Source organism: Sciurus carolinensis, chromosome 5, assembly GCF_902686445.1.
Source record: "Sciurus carolinensis chromosome 5, mSciCar1.2, whole genome shotgun sequence".
Taxonomy (NCBI): Eukaryota; Metazoa; Chordata; class Mammalia; order Rodentia; family Sciuridae; genus Sciurus; species Sciurus carolinensis.
The window spans coordinates 25,387,466-25,404,953 of NC_062217.1; the positions used below are offsets into that span (position 1 = coordinate 25,387,466).

The window sequence follows — 17,488 nt, forward strand, 5'->3', positions numbered from 1 at the left end:
GTTTCTCCTTCTTCTCAATCCCAGGCTACCTGTCATGCTGCCACCAGACCGCCAAATATTTGTAAAAAGACTTGTTGCCCACGAGAAAAACTCCCATGCCTCAGCATATCACACAAGGCTCTTGCTTTTGCCCCCCAATTGCTCCAACTTCCTTTCATCTTGTTCTACCTGCTCATTCAGAACTCCACACACGGAAATGTTCTCCACTGCACAAATTATAACGTTCTTTCACAAATCCCTGCCTTTCCACAGTTCCTCTTCCTTGAATGTACTTTTTTCCATTTCCCAGCTATTTCATGACCCAGTTTCTTTATTAAGCCTTTACCACATTGTATTTTAAGTGCTTACTTAAATGTCTATTCCTCTAGAAAAGTATTGGCATTTCATGTATAGCGAAAGGCCCCTTTCTTCTCTATAGTTCCATAATCTGGTATCAGACAAGATTCATGGACTTCATTGTGAGTAATCAACAAACATGAAAATGATTTTTTTTAAGGCGCAGTTTTAAAAATTTCTCCTTAGCTGGAACAGATTGAACAGAAGGACATACCAATTTGAGCTCTCAAGCTCGATTCTCAAGGTAAATATGGATATTTTGAAGGACCAGAAGACATATAAGGATAGCAGTGCTGAATACTTAGTATGTGGATTAACTTAGAACTTCAGAAGTTGTATAATCATGGCAGTGGATAAAACATATATGACCTTATCACCTCCCTAAAATCTTTCAATGGCTTTTTAAATACAAAGCCTCATCCCTAAACTTGCCTCCAGCCACTTGGTCTCATCTCACACTACTCTCTACCTTACTCTTTTTTTTTTTTTTTTTTTTTTTTTTTTAAAACAGGTAATCTGCCAGTAATGCCCTTCTCCCCAAACTGGTCAGTTTTTTTTTTTTTTTTTTGTACTGGAGGTTGAACCCAGGGATGGATGCTGGACACCCATAGCCCTTTTTATTTTTTGAGACAGAGTCTTGCTAAGTTGCTGAGGTTGGCCTCAAACTTGTGCTCTTCCTGCCTCAGCCTCCAGAGTCCAGTCGGTCTTATTTTTTGATTATCAGTCCAAGGATTCTTTAAGTCATCTCCATTACATGGTAGCAGAGTGTAAGGCCTTTCATCTCATTACATTTGGAAAGCAACAGCTTTATGACCATAGCTTATGGGCTCAGTCTGGGTTCTTGGACATACTTTAAAAAATCTCTTTATTGTCTTGATTTCCTCACCTAAAAACAGCAGTTTATCCACCTCATAAGGCTATTGAGACTGAAGGAGATAATTCCTGTAAGGCACCTAGAATTGTGTTGATATGTAGTTCGAAGAGCCCAACAAATGTCAAATGATGACATTTACTAAGATGCAAGTCCTCGCCTTCCCTGATCCAGACCTTGGAGTCCCCATTCTCCTCTAGTCCATGGACTCAGTCTAGTCCTTTATTTTTTGTCTTAGCCTCAGCAAATGGTTCCTAACATAGCAAGTCTTTGATATATGATTTTAAAAAATAAATCGGCAAAAGCCTTGTGTCCCGCTTTTGCCTTACTAGCTAGACAGCCTCAGGCAATGCCCACCCGTAAAAGATTTTGTATAAAATAATGCGATATACCTACAAAAGCAGATGACACGACTTAAAATGCCGTACGAACCGTAGATGTTTATTTAAAAAGTGGAGTTCGTGTTCTCCCTCCCCTCCGGCACGTCCCGTCCTCACCCCGCCCTCCCCCCAGCCCACACCCTTACTGCGCCCTTGGCCCTCGGCCCCTCGGGATTGCAGGCGTGGGAGCCCCGGCCCCGCGCGGCTCCCTCCAGCAACCCGCGCCCTCCTTCCTTCCTCGCCCGGACGGACGCACTTCCGGCGGATGTGGGGGGGCCGGAAACGGAAGTGAGCGGCAGGACCGACTGACGGTAACGGGGCTGAGCGGTGTTCCCTGAGCGGTGTGAACATGGTGAGTGAGCCTCCGGGCCTCCCGAACTTCAGGCGGGCTCGGCCCGATGGCCCGGCAGGAGCAGGCCGCCACGTCCCAGCCTGATCCTGCCTGGCGGCTGTGGCCTGGGGACGAGGCCGGCCTCGTGCGCCAAGATCTGTCGAGTCACTGGGTTGGGGCGGGCCGGGGCTGTCTTTGGGGCCTCGGGGCTCAGGCTCTGTTCCCGCGAGCAGCGATTCGGCTTTATCCTCTTCCTCATGCTCCTCTGTGAGTTTTACGATCCTTGGAAAGGGCAAACCCGATAGAGCAACGTTCTGTGGCGTGTCACCTCCGACTACCCTTTCCCTGAGGGATGACCTCTGTTGAGCCCAGAGCCCTCAAAACCTATCCTCGCTCTTCCCCGTCTTGTTAACTGCTTGATAACCAACCCACAAGTACAGTTTGCAGTTGCATGATTCAGCCTTACTTTACTTTTTTCAGAGTTCGTAGTATTCCATGTGTTGGAGGGAAAAATCAGTTTGTCAATATCCGCTCTTGCCTCTCCTGTTTGCTCCCTCTTTTCTTTTACTTTCTCTTTCTTTTCTATTTAAAAATTGTGATATTTTTAAAGACTCCTGAAGCACCTTTGCCACTGACTCTGACATCAGCAGTGCTGGTAGACCATTCATCCAAATCTAGAAAGCTTGTGTTGGTAAATTTTGATAATTACTGTAAAGAAGTTTGATAAAGAACCCAGATTTAACTGGCTATTAGGTTTTCACCAATTTGTTTTACTTTGCTACTTTATTAGAAACCTTAAGTATTAATCCTGATATTTTAAAGAAGGTAATTAGAAAGATAACAGTAGAACCCAGAGATTAGAATCCCTTTTCTTTTGCATAGAACTTTTTTTAGTTGCTTACTATAAAGCACTTTGGCAGTAGAACATCCATGTAAGATTGTGATAGAAGTTAACATTTGGAAAGCTACAACCATACAACTCTAGTCCTGGAATGAGTTCAGCTGCCTGGTGCTAAAGGCCAGAGAAGTGTGTGGTTTGCTAGCAGTCACAAAGTAGATTAGTGAGGATTCACACTAGATTCCAAATTCTTCCTGATTCCAGATTCTTTTCCTGATCTGCCATGACTGTATGTAGGAAAGTGGGAACCTGTTGTGCAGATTTTGAGTTCCACACTAAGTATTCTGGACTTTTATTATTCAGACATTGATATTGATGAATCAGTAAATTTGTATGTGTGTGGTTTTTTTTTTTTTTTTTTTTGGAATCAGTTTTGATAGGGCAAGATGTGTATGTTATGAAAACCTTGTTACGCAGATTTGGAGAATGAGTGAGCCCAAGCAGCAAGACCCAGTAGAGTGCTGTTGAAATTTTCGCTGGACAGGGGTGGGAGAATGAAAAACCACTAAACAGGATAAAGTAGCTGACCAAACAAGTATACAAATGAATTAAAAAGTCAGAAAACTGGTTTCTCAGAATAGTTTTTCCTGGTATAGTGTAAGATTAGATACCACATTGCCTGTAGCTGGTTTGTATTTTTATGCAGAATTGCAGGAATATTGTACTTAAGCAACCAGTAATTAAAGTCAGCATCTTGTGCTTTTCCTGTTGTAATATTTACTATGTTTTATTTGCTTGTTAATATCTCTTCAATAGATGAAGCTCTGTGAGGTAGATGTGTTCTTCAGCATCTAGCAGAGTACCTGGCACAAATAGGTACCTAATAAATATTTGGTATTTAAAAGTTTCATAGTATAAATATATAGAATGACAATGTTTAGTTCCCAATTCTCCATTTTTTTCTTTTTAATTTTTTGTTTTACATTGCCCCATGAGATAAATTTGTAAAAAATAGGTTATGCATTCTTATAGAAACCAAACTTTCTGAAATTCCTCTTTCTTTTATCTTCTGTGACCACCTTTTTAATTGTCCTGTCTGTTCTTAATCCCATTTCTTTGTTTTTTGTCTGTAAGGAATGATATTCTCCAGGATTCTGTTCTCAACTTTTTCATTCTGTGTTACGACATTGCAACCTAAGAGAGGGATCTCTTCAGTGAAAGCAAATCTGATCTATCATTTTTAGAGTAAACGACTATCAATTTTAGAGTAAACGTCAATGTAAGACTTTCCATTTTAAAATTTTGCCAGCATTTAATCTGTCATTCTTTAGAGATCAGCTTAGGAGTCCTTTCCCAATTTTGTTATTACTTATTGTACCTTGTATGTTCCTGTTCTAATTTTCAGGATTGTGGACTCTTTGAGAAAACAGTCCTTATCTTTTCTCTCTCTTGCTTAAAAAAATGCCTTTTCTTTTTCTTTTTTTTTTTTCCTCATAGGTGTTCTCCGTGAAAAAAATCCTTTTGTATTTAATAATGTTTTTGATTTGTGTTGTAGAATGCCAGAGGACTTGGATCTCAACTAAAAGACAGTATTCCAGTTTCAGAACTTTCAGCAAGTGGGCCTTTTGAAAGTCATGATCTTCTTCGGAAAGGGTACATGGTGAAATTGTGACTTTTAACTTTGTTGTATTAAATGTTTCTCTGAATTGTTTTCCACAAAATGCTTTAAATATTTTGATGGGTTATTAATGAATATTTAAATTGGGAGATAACAAGTAATATACCTTAGATGGAAAGGGAAAGAGGCTTAGGTGTTTCCTGTAGTGGAAGAAGCATCTTCCTAGCATAAGGCATCCTCTTAGTAGATGGTATCCAGTAGTGTGCTTTGGTAGGGTTTTCTTTTTGCTACCGGTAACTTGGAAGGCAGTTTGCCTCCTTATTAACTATTAGAGTAATTTACTCTTATTTGGGAGATACTAGAACATAGCAGTTAAGAGGATGAACTCTAGACTCAGACTACCTAGATTTGTAACCCAGCTCTGCTATTTAATGGATGTATGCTTTTGGGTAGGTTACTTAATTGCTTTGTGTCCCAGTGTCCTCATCTATGAACTAGGCTAATAATAGTATGTATCTTGTTTTGAAAAGTAAGTGCGTTAATACCTGAAAAATACTTAAAAGAGTACCTGACATTAGTAAGCACTCAGTAAGTGTTGTCTGCTGGTCCCCCACCCCCAGCTTTAACTCAGTTTTGTCCCTTTATACTTTATGTTTCTGTGTCTTTAAAATATGTTTAGATACATGTTTCTGGTAGTTCTTTCTCTTGGCAGGTCACTTTTCTGCTAACCCAAATAGGGTTAATGCCTCCTCCCCCATAAATATGTTTTTGAATTTTTAAAATCTAATTTTAAGGCTTTGCTTTTATTATGGTAGAATGACATTCTTAAGCTGGTGTCTTGGGACACATATAATTCCTTACGGTTTTGTAACAAAAGATATAGTAATGATAATAAACACATATTTGTTACATTCTTTCTAGATATAGAGCATTGTTTAGCAACTCTAGTGATTGAAGTCTCGACCAACAATGTCTACAGTAAATGCATTTTTGAATAATTATGATATAGAATGTTTGACCTTTTTTCTTTTATTGTGTTTTATGAATTTTAATGTATGTGTCCATTCCTGTAATGATCACCATAGTAAAAATAGAGGATAGTTTTATCACCCATATAAAGCTTTCTCATACCATACTTTTTATTGTTTGTGTGTTGGCCCTGGGGATTGAACTCTGGGCCTTGTGCATGCTAAGTACTCACTCCATGACTCAGTTGCACCCCAACCCTTATGGCATACTGTTGTAGTCATACCCTTGATAGATGCAGCTTTGAGCAGTGGGTAGTGAGTGATCTATAATCTTTTAAATATGGTTTCCTTCCAGTTTTTCTTGTGTGAAAAATGAACTTTTGCCCAGTCATCCTCTTGAATTATCAGAAAAAAATGTAAGTATGTTAACTATGTTTTTAATTTTATCCTCTACTAGAAAAGTAGATTACTTTTAGTAAAATTTTGTGGTTGATTAAAACAATTCTGGTGAGGATTTGACAATGAGGCTTTATTTTCAGTTCACCTTCTGGCATAGATTTTTGAATTATCTTTAGACTGCTTCACTAAATGTCCCTTTCTACACATCCTTTTTTACCTATTTTATGAACAAATCTAAAGATTGGTCCATTTTTCCATTCCTCTCATAATATTTTTCTCATTTGAAAAAAAAGCAATTTTTCCCTACCATTTTTGCTCTTGATTTCTGAGTACTTTTCTCTAGCTTTGACCTCATTGTCAAGCCTTCCATTTCCAAATTGCTGAGAGACAGATCCATAGTTACACAGATGTCTATGGCATAATCCCCATTCTTAAGAAACTTTAAATTTAACAGGGAAGATAAGCAGTGGCTAGGAGGCTGCATAAAGTGCTAGAGAAGACCAAGGATGCAACAACCACTTCTGCTTAGGGATTTTGGAAGGCTCTATTTAGGAGGGGAGTTTGAACAGTTTAGATTGGTGTTCACCAGGTACATGAATGGGAAAAAGTCACTCCCAAGGAGGGAATCGCATGTACAGATGATCTAAAAGCAGATTAAGAGGTTTTAAATATACATTTAGAATAAGAAAGCTGTATCTCACTCCTGGGGATGATGGAGTGTCACCTAGGTAACAGATCACTTATTCCTTTCTTTCTTTTTCCTTCCTCTTTAGCAAGGGGAAAAATCTTGTTAAATAAGAAAAAGTAGAACATATGATAGAATTATGAAGTAGAGGTTCAAATATGAGAAAATAGAACCCCTAGTTGCTTTTAGTGCAGTCAGGTTTTAGGCTCAGAAGTTAATAACCCAGAATAGACTGAAAAGCACACGTGTATGATTATGAAACCATAGTTGATCATCCTTTGAGAAATAATGGAGAAGTGAAAATTGTCTGTAGACTAAAGATGGATAACTATTCCACTTTTCTAAAAGGGATCTAATCAAAAAGTAGTTTGTAGTAAAATTGATCCCTGGCACTGTTCTTAAGTAGATTGCTAAGTAGATGACTGGGAGCTTTTTAGTACAGTAAGCAGTGATCACTACTCATAACAAGTTAATCTTTGTTCATTTTTTTATTAAATTACCAAGTGGGCCAATCAAAGGATCAAATTATCCTACCTGGGATAAACTTGAGGATAAGATGGTAGATTATGGACAGAGTAAGAGTGTTTTTGGTTGGTAACTACCCAGACAACAATGACTAAAGAATTGTCAATTTAGAGGGAGCATTTTGGTAGGGATTTTGACCTCTACCTGCATCTTAGGTAGTATGGTAAACACTTAGGAAGGCTAAGTGTTTTACAGATACTTGATGGTAACCATAGAAAGCATGTAAATTGGGTTTTCGGGAAAAAAAAATGCTTTGTATGGGTAGTTCATTTTGACAAATTATTGAATTGTATAATGGAGGCAGAATAAAGCAAAAGACTAGGCCAAAACTTTAAGAAAAACATTAATGGAGGTGAGTGTAATGTTCTGCATTTGGGTTACCAAAAAAAAAAAAAAAATGTGAATTATACATATTTAGAAGGGGTAAGCATGACTTACTGTATAAAACCTGACAATTTTAATTGACTGTATGCTCATTATAAGCCAGCTAGTTGCATTAACTACTGAAAAGACATTTTCTTGGCCTCTACTAATGAGACAAGGCTCAAATCAAGGAAGATTATATTCTCACTTTCCTATGCATTAGTCTGACCACTAAATCTGGAATATTGATTCTGTTCTAAGCAATACATGTTAAGAGACACTGACAAATCTGACTGAGATTGGCCAAAATGGTGAAGAGTCTAGAAACTTCTTAGGTCTTTGGAGACTCAGCTTAGGTGTTCTCTCTCTGTATTTTTCTTTAATTACTTAACCAGTTAATAACTGTCTTTCTTTCCTCCATCCCGTCTCTCTTGAACTTTTGTGGTACTTGTTATTTGTTGAAGTTCTTTAGCATGGGTTGTGTAGTTGAACTACATTGACATCGTGCTTATTAACTAAGTAAACTTGGACAAATTGCTTAATCGCTCTTAAGTTTTAGTCTCATCTGTAAAAGGGAGTTAGCAGTAGCGTTTTCCTTGGCATATTGCTACCCTCTAGCAACCATCCATGATTGGAGCTGCAGTGTGACAGTGATGGATCAATCATCCTTATCATCTTTAACATTGATTTTCAGCAGTAGGGGCATTTTGCACCCCAGGATTCTGATGGAAATGTCAGAAAATGTTTTTTGTCTTCATAGATGGCATGGCTGTGGGGGTTTGTTAATGCTGGTGTATGTTGGGTAGAGGTCGGGGTGCTGCCAAACATCCTATAGTACAAGAACTACTTGTTCCACAGTGTCAGTAGTGGTGTCTTCTGTTTTGTTATGCATCACCATAAAACCTAAATTTGCACATGATTGCTAATTTATGTGTTGGTTGATAATTGCATTTTAAAAAATTTTATTCTCTTTAGACACACATGACAGTAGAGTACATTTTGACATATAATACATATGTGGAGTATATCTTATTGATACTTGCATTTTAATATCATGTAAGTTGAATGCACTCATCAGAATTTATATAAATTGAATTTTTTGCATGAAATTATATTTATTTATCATGAGGGTAATTCTAAAGAAAACCCTTCAGATTATATCATAAAATATTACAAATTCTCCCTAAGGACCTTCTGTGAAAATTTTGCTGTGTCAAGCTGATGTAAAACAGTATTGCTAGATACCTTATTTTCACATTTTTGTATTTGTGGCCCCCAGTCATATTCCAGACAAGCACTGATCCCTCAGTAGATTTTTGATGAATATGATTTTTTTTGATGACTATTAGAAACAAATCTTCCAAGAGTGTATAGTATAATAAAAAAAATCACAAGAATTCACTTTTATCTCATTATAATTATATTGTCTAATTCAGATCTTCATAGCAGTCTGTTTGCATATTTTATTCTGTCTTTAAGAACTACTTTGGGAAACCACATTTTAGATCCAGAGTCATGTCAATTTATTTTGTCTGAGGAATATTAAATTAGGATCAAGGTTTCTTAATATCTGTTTAGTGAAAATAGGATTCCAGAAAAAAAAATTGCTAATTAGTAACCAATACCGGTTGATTAGCCTTTTAAAAGTACCCCCCAAAAAGACTGCCCCCCAAAAGTGGAATTTAAATATTGAAGTTTAATTAACAACATATTACAATGTGTAATTATTTATTTTATTGAAGTCGTTTGAAATAATATGCTTTCATGCTTAGAAATTCTGTTAAGTTTGTCCTCTGTGTGATGGTTTCTGGATCTCAACTTATTTACATATTTTCTTTGCTCTACCAGTTTTGCGATATTCTTGCTCAAAAGCACTGAAATATAATTATGCCTTATAAGTATCCTTTTGCAAAGTGAAAAAATTCCTTAATTTATTAGTTTTATAAATCTAAAAGTCAGGTAATAATTTTACACTGGTGAAATCTACCTGTAAGCTGGATAATACGCTCAGAAATATTCCAAAATTAGTCAGAAGAAACTACTCAAAGTTTTAATTTTAGTTATGAATATTAAAATCTTTTATCCAAGTGTTGTGTATGTATCGATGCTGTTTTGAAAGCAAAATATTGAGTGTAACATACTTAATTTATCTTTTGTAGTTCCAGCTCAACCAAGATAAAATGAATTTTTCTACACTGAGAAACATCCAAGGTCTATTTGCTCCTCTAAAATTGCAAATGGAATTTAAGGCAGTGCAGCAGGTGAGTTTGTGGAGCTTAGTTATGATTTGTCCTATTGACATCAGTCGAAAGGCGCTTCTATTTTCATAATAGCAGTGTAAGTATTACTTTCTTTGTTCCCTTTTAACTTATTCTGCTTCCCCCTTTTTTGGATAGAGCCTTAATTCCTCCATCAGAGAATTAAAAAAGAGTTCACTAAATGAAAAACTCCTTCAACTTACAGGCTCAGTTTGGAAATCTTAACCTGTATCTACTGTTCATTGTTTTTCTGCTTTTTATGGGTTATGTTGAACTTGAGATGCTATAGGAGTATCCAACAGGTAGTATTGAGTTATGTAGTTTATATCTGGGTATACCTGTTGCATAAGAAAAAGTACTTGGAAGTTGTTCCTCCCAAGTGTTTTAGAACTGCCCCCTACCTGTGTTCTGGATTATATTACATCACTTTACTTCAGGGAATTCCCTTTCTGTAGTTGATGCTTTCAACTTCTTTTTCTCCTTGCCGTCTCATCAGCAGCATTTACATATATTAAAATCTTGTTTGTCTTTTAAAATAAAACAAAAATTATGTAAATCCCAAATTTCTTCATGAAAACTTCTCTTACATTGTTTGCCTCTGCAAGTTGAACTTCTTAAGAAGTTGCCTATGTGACCTGTATGTGGCCCTTTCCCTCCTATACATTCAACCCACTGTATTCTGACTTCCATCACACTAGAATATTGGTAAAAGCAATGTGGACATTGTTTATCTGTCATTTGATTTGAGCTCTCAGTAGTAGTATTTGACCCTCATGGCTTTTTGTCTTTTAGGAATGCCACATTTTCCTGATGTTCCCCTCCTCTCTGAAATCTTATTCTCAGGTGTCTCTCTGTAGGTTCCTTTGTTTTGTCCATTCCCTTAAATGCCAATTTTGTTAGTACCCCATCTTTGGTCTTCTCCTCACCCTATTTCCTACCTGTTCCTATTGCTTTAGTTATTTACATGCTGATGGTTCCCAAGTTAAAATTCTCATGAACTACAAACCTACCCACTTTTCCAATTGGAAGTCCTACAGGTACATTACATTTCACATGTGTAAATACAGAATGACTCATCATTCCTTACATACTTCATATCACATACGGATAGATTTCTGCCTAGGGTAGAAGTGGAAGTATTGGCCTTGGTTATCTCACTCAGTGCCTCATCCCCAACTCCTTCACCACCTCCCTTCCCCAAAACAGGCAGCACATTATATGATCTTCTCATCATATCCACTATATCTGCTATGCTGATTTTTCACTGAGCCACACCCTGGCCCTTTTATGTTTTATTTTGAGATGGGGGGTCTCACTAAGTTGCTGAGGCTGGCTTTAAACTTGTGATCCTCCTGCCTCAGCCTCCTGAGTCTCTGGGATTACAAGTGTGTGCCATCTACTGTGCTGATTCTTAACTTGCCATGCTTCATCTGGATTATGGCAACATTCACCCTGTTGCCCCTCAAACCTATTCACACTGTAGCCAAAATAAGCTTTGTAAAACAAATTTTATCATGTTACTCACCTTACTTTGCCCTCAAAATAAAACTCAGCTCCTTAATGTGACTCTGTTTGTTTTTGAACTGTTTCCACACCTTCCTAAACTACCTGCATTCCTTGATTATGTTCTTTGACCTTTTGTCTTGCACATATTTTATTATTCATATGGATTCCTTTCTCAGACCTAGCAAAAATTTTGTCTTTAAAATAAATTATATTAATGCCGTCAGTTGTATTGGATAAGTTATTCTCGAAGCTGTTTTGAAGACTTACTACCAAGAATAAAGCTCTAAAAAAAGTATGACTTTAAATCAGATTAACTTGGGCCTGAATCTTGGTGCTACTTTCTAGTCTTAAAAATTCAAATAAGTTAGAGACCTTTTATAACCCCAGTGTTTTTTGCTTTTTTGGATTTGTTTTTAATGTGAACTGGAGAGAGCAATAAGAATAGCATTGGGTTATTCTGAAAATTAAATGAAATAATATGTTTGGCACAGAATTTTTGACTTTTTATTTTGTTATTTACTGTTACTCATATTTCAGTCACATATTGCTCATCTTTTGGGCCCACGTTTTTAAAGATCTATAATTCAGAATCTTCACCTAGAATTTCAACTTTTTTTCCTGAACCCTATACTTTTGCAGTTCCTGCTTATCAAGATACATAATGACTGGTAGCTCATCCCTGTTTTTGATGCCTTCTCAGGTCTCTACCTCTGATTTCACTGTCTGCTGGACACCTCACTGCTAGCTTAATTTATAGGCTTTTGTTTCTGTTTCTTTTTCCTCTCCACTTTTCTCCTCATTTCCCTTTTTTCTTTTTGGTTTGATAGACTAGAGAATTTTTTCCACATTATAAAGACTAAATAGTATTAAAGGCCATTAGTAATTGAAAAGCATTAATGCCTTCAGTCTGAGTACATGTTTTGTAAGGGAAAGTCTGATTATAACTGTCTCCTTAGATTCTGAATGTATAATTGTTTGAAAAATCCTGCTGTCATTAGTCATTGACCATCTATTACTCTTTTGGAAGTCTTTTGGCAGTATCCAAAAGTATCTGCACTGACTTCAGTTACAACTGCTGGACAACTAACAAGAACAAAGACTGAAATTTTGGATTGGCTACATTAAAGTTTGTTGTGTAGTGCCAGTGACTATACCATATGCCGTGTACATAATTTTAAAGTTTTAGATGAGGAAACAGACTGGAATGGGTCAGATTACTTGCATTAAGCTATGTGATTGGTTAAGTGAAAAAGTCAGAATTTGAATCCATATTGTTCTGCCTCCAAGCCCATGCTTTCTTCACTATATTGTACTTGGGTACCAGTCTATGGTGTATTAATGTAAAACTTGAAAAAAAGAGATCACATTGATTCAGAGAGGCATCATATTTTTAAAGGCTTCAAAAGTGACTTTGGTTGACATTTCTGGTTACCATCACTATTTGAAGGGATATACCTAATATTTGTACTATGAGTTATACAAAACAACACACAAAATGAAATAGTTCTTTTAGCAAGTAGAATAATGTTTTCACTGAATTGGAATTCGTTCAAGAATTTGATCATCCCATGTGTATCAGGAACAAGGCAAGGTGTTAATAAACTCTAGGATTTTCATCTTATCATGTCATACATACTGTAGTTTTCCTGGATAGTAGCCAAACTTCAAAATATGTGCAAACCTGATGGGATTAAGTGTTAATATGAGCTACAATTTCCGTATCATATTTAAGAAAAAAAAATCCTGAGAAATTTTTTAAAAGTTTGATTTGTATCTAAAAAATGAAGTGACTTTTTTTCTTCCTCACTGGTTAAATTACTATTTTGTTTTGTGAACTTTTCAAATAGAATGAAAAATATGAAATCAGATTTCATATTCACATCTGGCTTTTTCCCTTGTTTTTTTTTTTTTTTTTTTCCTAATTTTGCTCTTTCCTGCTTTTCTCAAAGGTTCAGCGTCTTCCATTTCTTTCAAGCTCAAATCTTTCCCTGGATATTTTAAGGGGTAATGATGAGACTATTGGATTTGAAGATATTCTTAATGGTAAGTGTCATTCAGCATCTTTTTGTGGAACTCTGTAATATACAAGGTCACAACTGCAAACAAAACAGAATTCTTGTGTTGATAGAGCTTACATTGATTGAATTCACTTGTTCTTATTCACAGCAGTAAGGTAAAATTTAATGGTAATAACTGTCCTTGAACTGTTTTTAAAGTGAAGATTGTTCTTGTGAATTCTGTGGTCATAGCCATTTCAGTCAAGATAGTCATTCATTTCATGTTGTAAGCATCAAATCTGATGTGTTAGTCTGATATAGTAATCCTCTGTTGGTTAAACAATGATTGTTGTTTCAGTTTTCACAGCATTTGTAGGATGTAACTAGTTTTTAACATGACTGAAACAAATAAGATTAAATTTTTCTATATTTAAATAGTCCCCATAAATAATTTTTGTGTTTCATTAGGTGGTGAGGAGAATGTCATTCTTAACAAAATCCCTAAGTGATTGTATTATGTGTAAGATTAATGACTTAATGAAGAACAATGAGCAGTATTCTCTTATTTTTTCTGGTTCTGAGGAAGATAAACAAATAGAATCTTGTGCAGTACTGTCTCTGCTCTTTAAGCCCTGCAGTACAGAAAAAACACAAAACTCAACAACAGGATTAAGTTTTATTAGTTTTGCTTGACTGATTATGTCTGGTAAGGAAATGCTGTGGACACAACAGAAGTCTAGTGAGTCTCTTTGAGAATCTTCCCTGAGGGAACTTTTTGAATGCAGGAAAGCCTGGATTTCTAAGCTTTTTTGAAACTAGTAAGGTGATAGGTTCTGCATATTCTTTTTTTTTTTAGTTTCTACCCTCAATCATCACTTACATGGTATTTTTCCCATTTTTTTTTTTATTGGTGCATTACCATTACTTTTATTTAGTTATAAAAATATATTCATTTGAAAATATGCTTCTGTAATTCTGTACCAAGAAAGGAAGAGGAACTTACTGAAGATTTATTTAATCAATTGAATATATGTCAGGCATTTGGGCTAGACTCAGTATCCAATGGTGAACAAAGTAAGTATCTTCTTTCTAATCGAGGCAAATGTTAAGCAGAGAAAACAATTGGCATATAATTAGAAATTGGGATAAATTCTGGGAATATGACATTTCCAAGTTAATTTCTGAAAGATATATGAATTAGTTGAGTTAAAAGTAAAGGAAAGACTTTCAGGCAGAAGAAATAATATGTCCAAGGTCTGCTGTAACCTAACAAACTAAAGAACTCTGAAGGGTTTGAGCTTTTACCTACTTATAAGCTAACAAGTTAGCCTGCCGTGGTTTCACGGACACTGGCAGAAGACACCAGACTCCTGGAAACAAAGGACAATTTATTACTCATAGCAATAACAATAGCCAGAGTATCAGCATTTCTTTTGGTTTCCCACTTCCCACAGGACAGCATGGTAAGAGAGGGTCAGGCAATGCCTACATAAGTGGTGTATTTTGTTTCTCAAGAAGAACTACATGATTCAGGTACCTGAATCTCAGAATGGACGTTAAATCTGCCCATTCTGTGCGCCTTTGCTTTGGCTATGCACTTAGGAAACAGCCTTGAAAAGATAGTCCAGAGCAATGGCAGTATCTGTGCTCCCATGAGTTGCAGAGTTGTGAGAGACCAATCGAGAATTGTCTCCTAGTACACTTGAGAGCACTGTAAGAAGACTCATGTGACTGGGGTTTTTGAGCAAAATAGAGTAGAATAATGCAAGGTCTTTGACCTAGATAGGGAACAAATAAGCCAAGGCCTGCAGATCATGAACAGAAGTCTGGAGTTTATTCATATTGCAGCTCAAAGTCATTGAATGGTTTTAAGCAGAGGTGTAAAGTGATATAATTTCATGTTTAAAAAGTCTTTAACTGTCTGGTGGACATCTCGTTTAATTAATTCCTTGCATCTCTCTAAAATAGTTATTAAGCTGGAAAGATACCCCATTGTGGTAGATGATTTTTTATCCCAACGAGACTACTGCATTGCCCTTTGGGTGGTTTCCCTTTTGTGGGTAACTACATAAGATACAGGTAACTTAGAACTTAGGTTCTTTCTTCCGCTTAGAATATTTTTTTCTCCTCGTTTTTCAGATTCCATCTTTAATGTCACTTCTTCAGAGAGGCTTTCCTTGACTACCTAAAGTATCCCCATTCTCTTTGTTATCTCACCTTATATTAATTCTTTGTATAGTACTTCTTGATATTTGTCTTGTTTATTTGTAAGGTGCTTGGTCCATAGTGTTTAAAGCTCTTCCACATGTACCACTCTCTCATCAACAACTCTGACCCAGAGTATAGTTTTAAGTCTATAATGAGGAAGTAGTTTGTTAATATAAGCACTGTATGAAGTCTGTTGGAGATAAAATGAAATTTTTGCTTATTCCTCAGTGAAATGCTGGACCAAGAAAATTCTGTTCATTTAACCAGGAGGACACTGGTAAAGTCAAAAGTGGACTTTGTCTTAGTGCTTTTCATTCACTTTAGTCCTTTTCACTTTTAAGATGGATAAACCAAGGCTCATTGGTCCTCCCTCAGTCTTACAGTGAGTTCACAAGACAACACTGATGCTGGAACCTCACTCTGCATACCTTGTTTTTATGGTGTGCAAGGGATAGCTCATTCTTTATAAAGAAAGAAGTTTTAAAAAGTAAAGTTAAAAAGAAAGTTGTAGTTAAATGAATGTTCTGTGCTTAAGAATTTAAAACTTTACCTATGAAACTCAGATTCCTCATGATTATCCAGATCCTGTTTCTGTGCCTCATTCCTTAGTTACCTGTTGTTACTTTTTTTCTTCTAGACTTTTTTCTTGTGTCTTTGTAGAAATATGTATCGTCAGAAAATACTTGGCATTGCTTTGTGTTTATCTTTTTTGTTGTTGTTTTGGTACCAGGAATTGAACTCAGAGGCATTCAACCACTGAGCCACATTCCCAGCCCTATTTTGTATTTTATTTAGAGACAGAGCCTCACTAAGTTGCTTAGCACTTTGCTCTTGCTGAGGCTGGCTTTGAACTTGGGATCCTCCTGCCTCAGCCTCCCAAGCCACTAGGATTACAGGCATGCATCACTATGCCCGGCTACCTTTTTCTTTCTTCCTTTTTTTTTTTTTTTTTTTTGATAGGTATATATAGTTAGCATTATACTCTGTATATCTTGAAGTACATATTATACTCTCTCACCCGCACACAAACACACATATATGGTTCTTATTTTTTCCTCATTCATTAACACAAAACAGTGCCTATAGACATATTTGCCTTTGCTTTGTACTAATGTGTAGGCATCTTTTAAGAAGTTTTATAGTTTGAATGCTTGCAGTGTATACAGCAGTTTATTACTAATAATCATGGCAGTGTCACTTGTTACTGAGGCTGCTTTTGTGGTGTAACAGATGTGGAGTATTTACAGCTGAACTGATGTGATATAGTAATTTCCAGTCTCTTGCGTAGTCCAGTAAGGAAACTTCGGCATTGGTTATACTGAACTGTTATTCTTGATAATCACAGTTATAACGTGAATGGGAATTCTTTTTTTAAGAATCTTGAAAAAGGAGAACTTTTCAATCTGTTTTTTTCTTTTTAAATCAGCTATATTGAGATATATCTGACATGCCATTTCATGCACCTGCTTTTAAATGTATAGTTCTGTGGATTTTAATAAGTCCATTTAGCTGGGTTCCCCCAATCAAACTGTAGAATGTTTTCATTACTCGAGAAAGTTAACTTGGTCCCTTTGCCTAACCCTGGCCCCAGCAACCACTATTCTCTTTTCTGTCACTTTGGATTAGTTTTGTCTGTTCTCAGTTTTCATGAGAGTGAGGTCATTGAATTTATCTTTTTTTGAGAATCTTTTAAAATGTTTGTTTTTGTTTGCTTTCAGATCCATCTCAAAGTGAACTAATGGGCGAACCACATTTGATGGTGGAATATAAACTCGGTTTACTGTAAGATAGTGTGCTGTTCATGAATCAGATGGGCTGCATCTTGTTATAGTTGTCTTTTGTTATAATTCGATGTATACAACATTAAAAGTACTGACACATGAGATTCTGCCTAAAAAGTATCTGTGATTATTTGAAATTATTTGAGTCTTCAATTTATGACCATGTGACAGTTGAAAGCACTAAAGGAAGATGATTTTCAAGCTCCTAATTTATATTGAAACCATAACTTTCTTTGTCATTCAGAATTATTCTTCAGGAATATTATAAACTGTCAATAGGTTCTAATTCAACCTACTTTCTAGATATTTCATTAAGTTTAATATTTAAAAATAACCAATATCAATATTTCAGTCAACAGCTTCATAGCAACATCTTTCAGAATAAACATTTGTAATTGATTTCAATGACAGCACCTCAAATTGA

General features: G+C 36.1%; 1 protein-coding gene across 1 annotated transcript; it reads left to right on the top strand.

The window, feature by feature from the left end:
* Nucleotides 1–1,797: 1,797 nt before the first annotated feature.
* On the top strand, nucleotides 1,798–17,166 carry Pomp (proteasome maturation protein). The gene is made up of 6 exons (XM_047552947.1): nucleotides 1,798–1,939; nucleotides 4,312–4,409; nucleotides 5,698–5,758; nucleotides 9,474–9,575; nucleotides 13,028–13,121; nucleotides 17,002–17,166. Exons 1-6 carry the CDS (start codon nucleotides 1,937–1,939, stop codon nucleotides 17,067–17,069), a joined length of 426 nt encoding a protein of 141 aa, XP_047408903.1. The 5' UTR covers nucleotides 1,798–1,936; the 3' UTR covers nucleotides 17,070–17,166.
* Nucleotides 17,167–17,488: the final 322 nt, after the last annotated feature.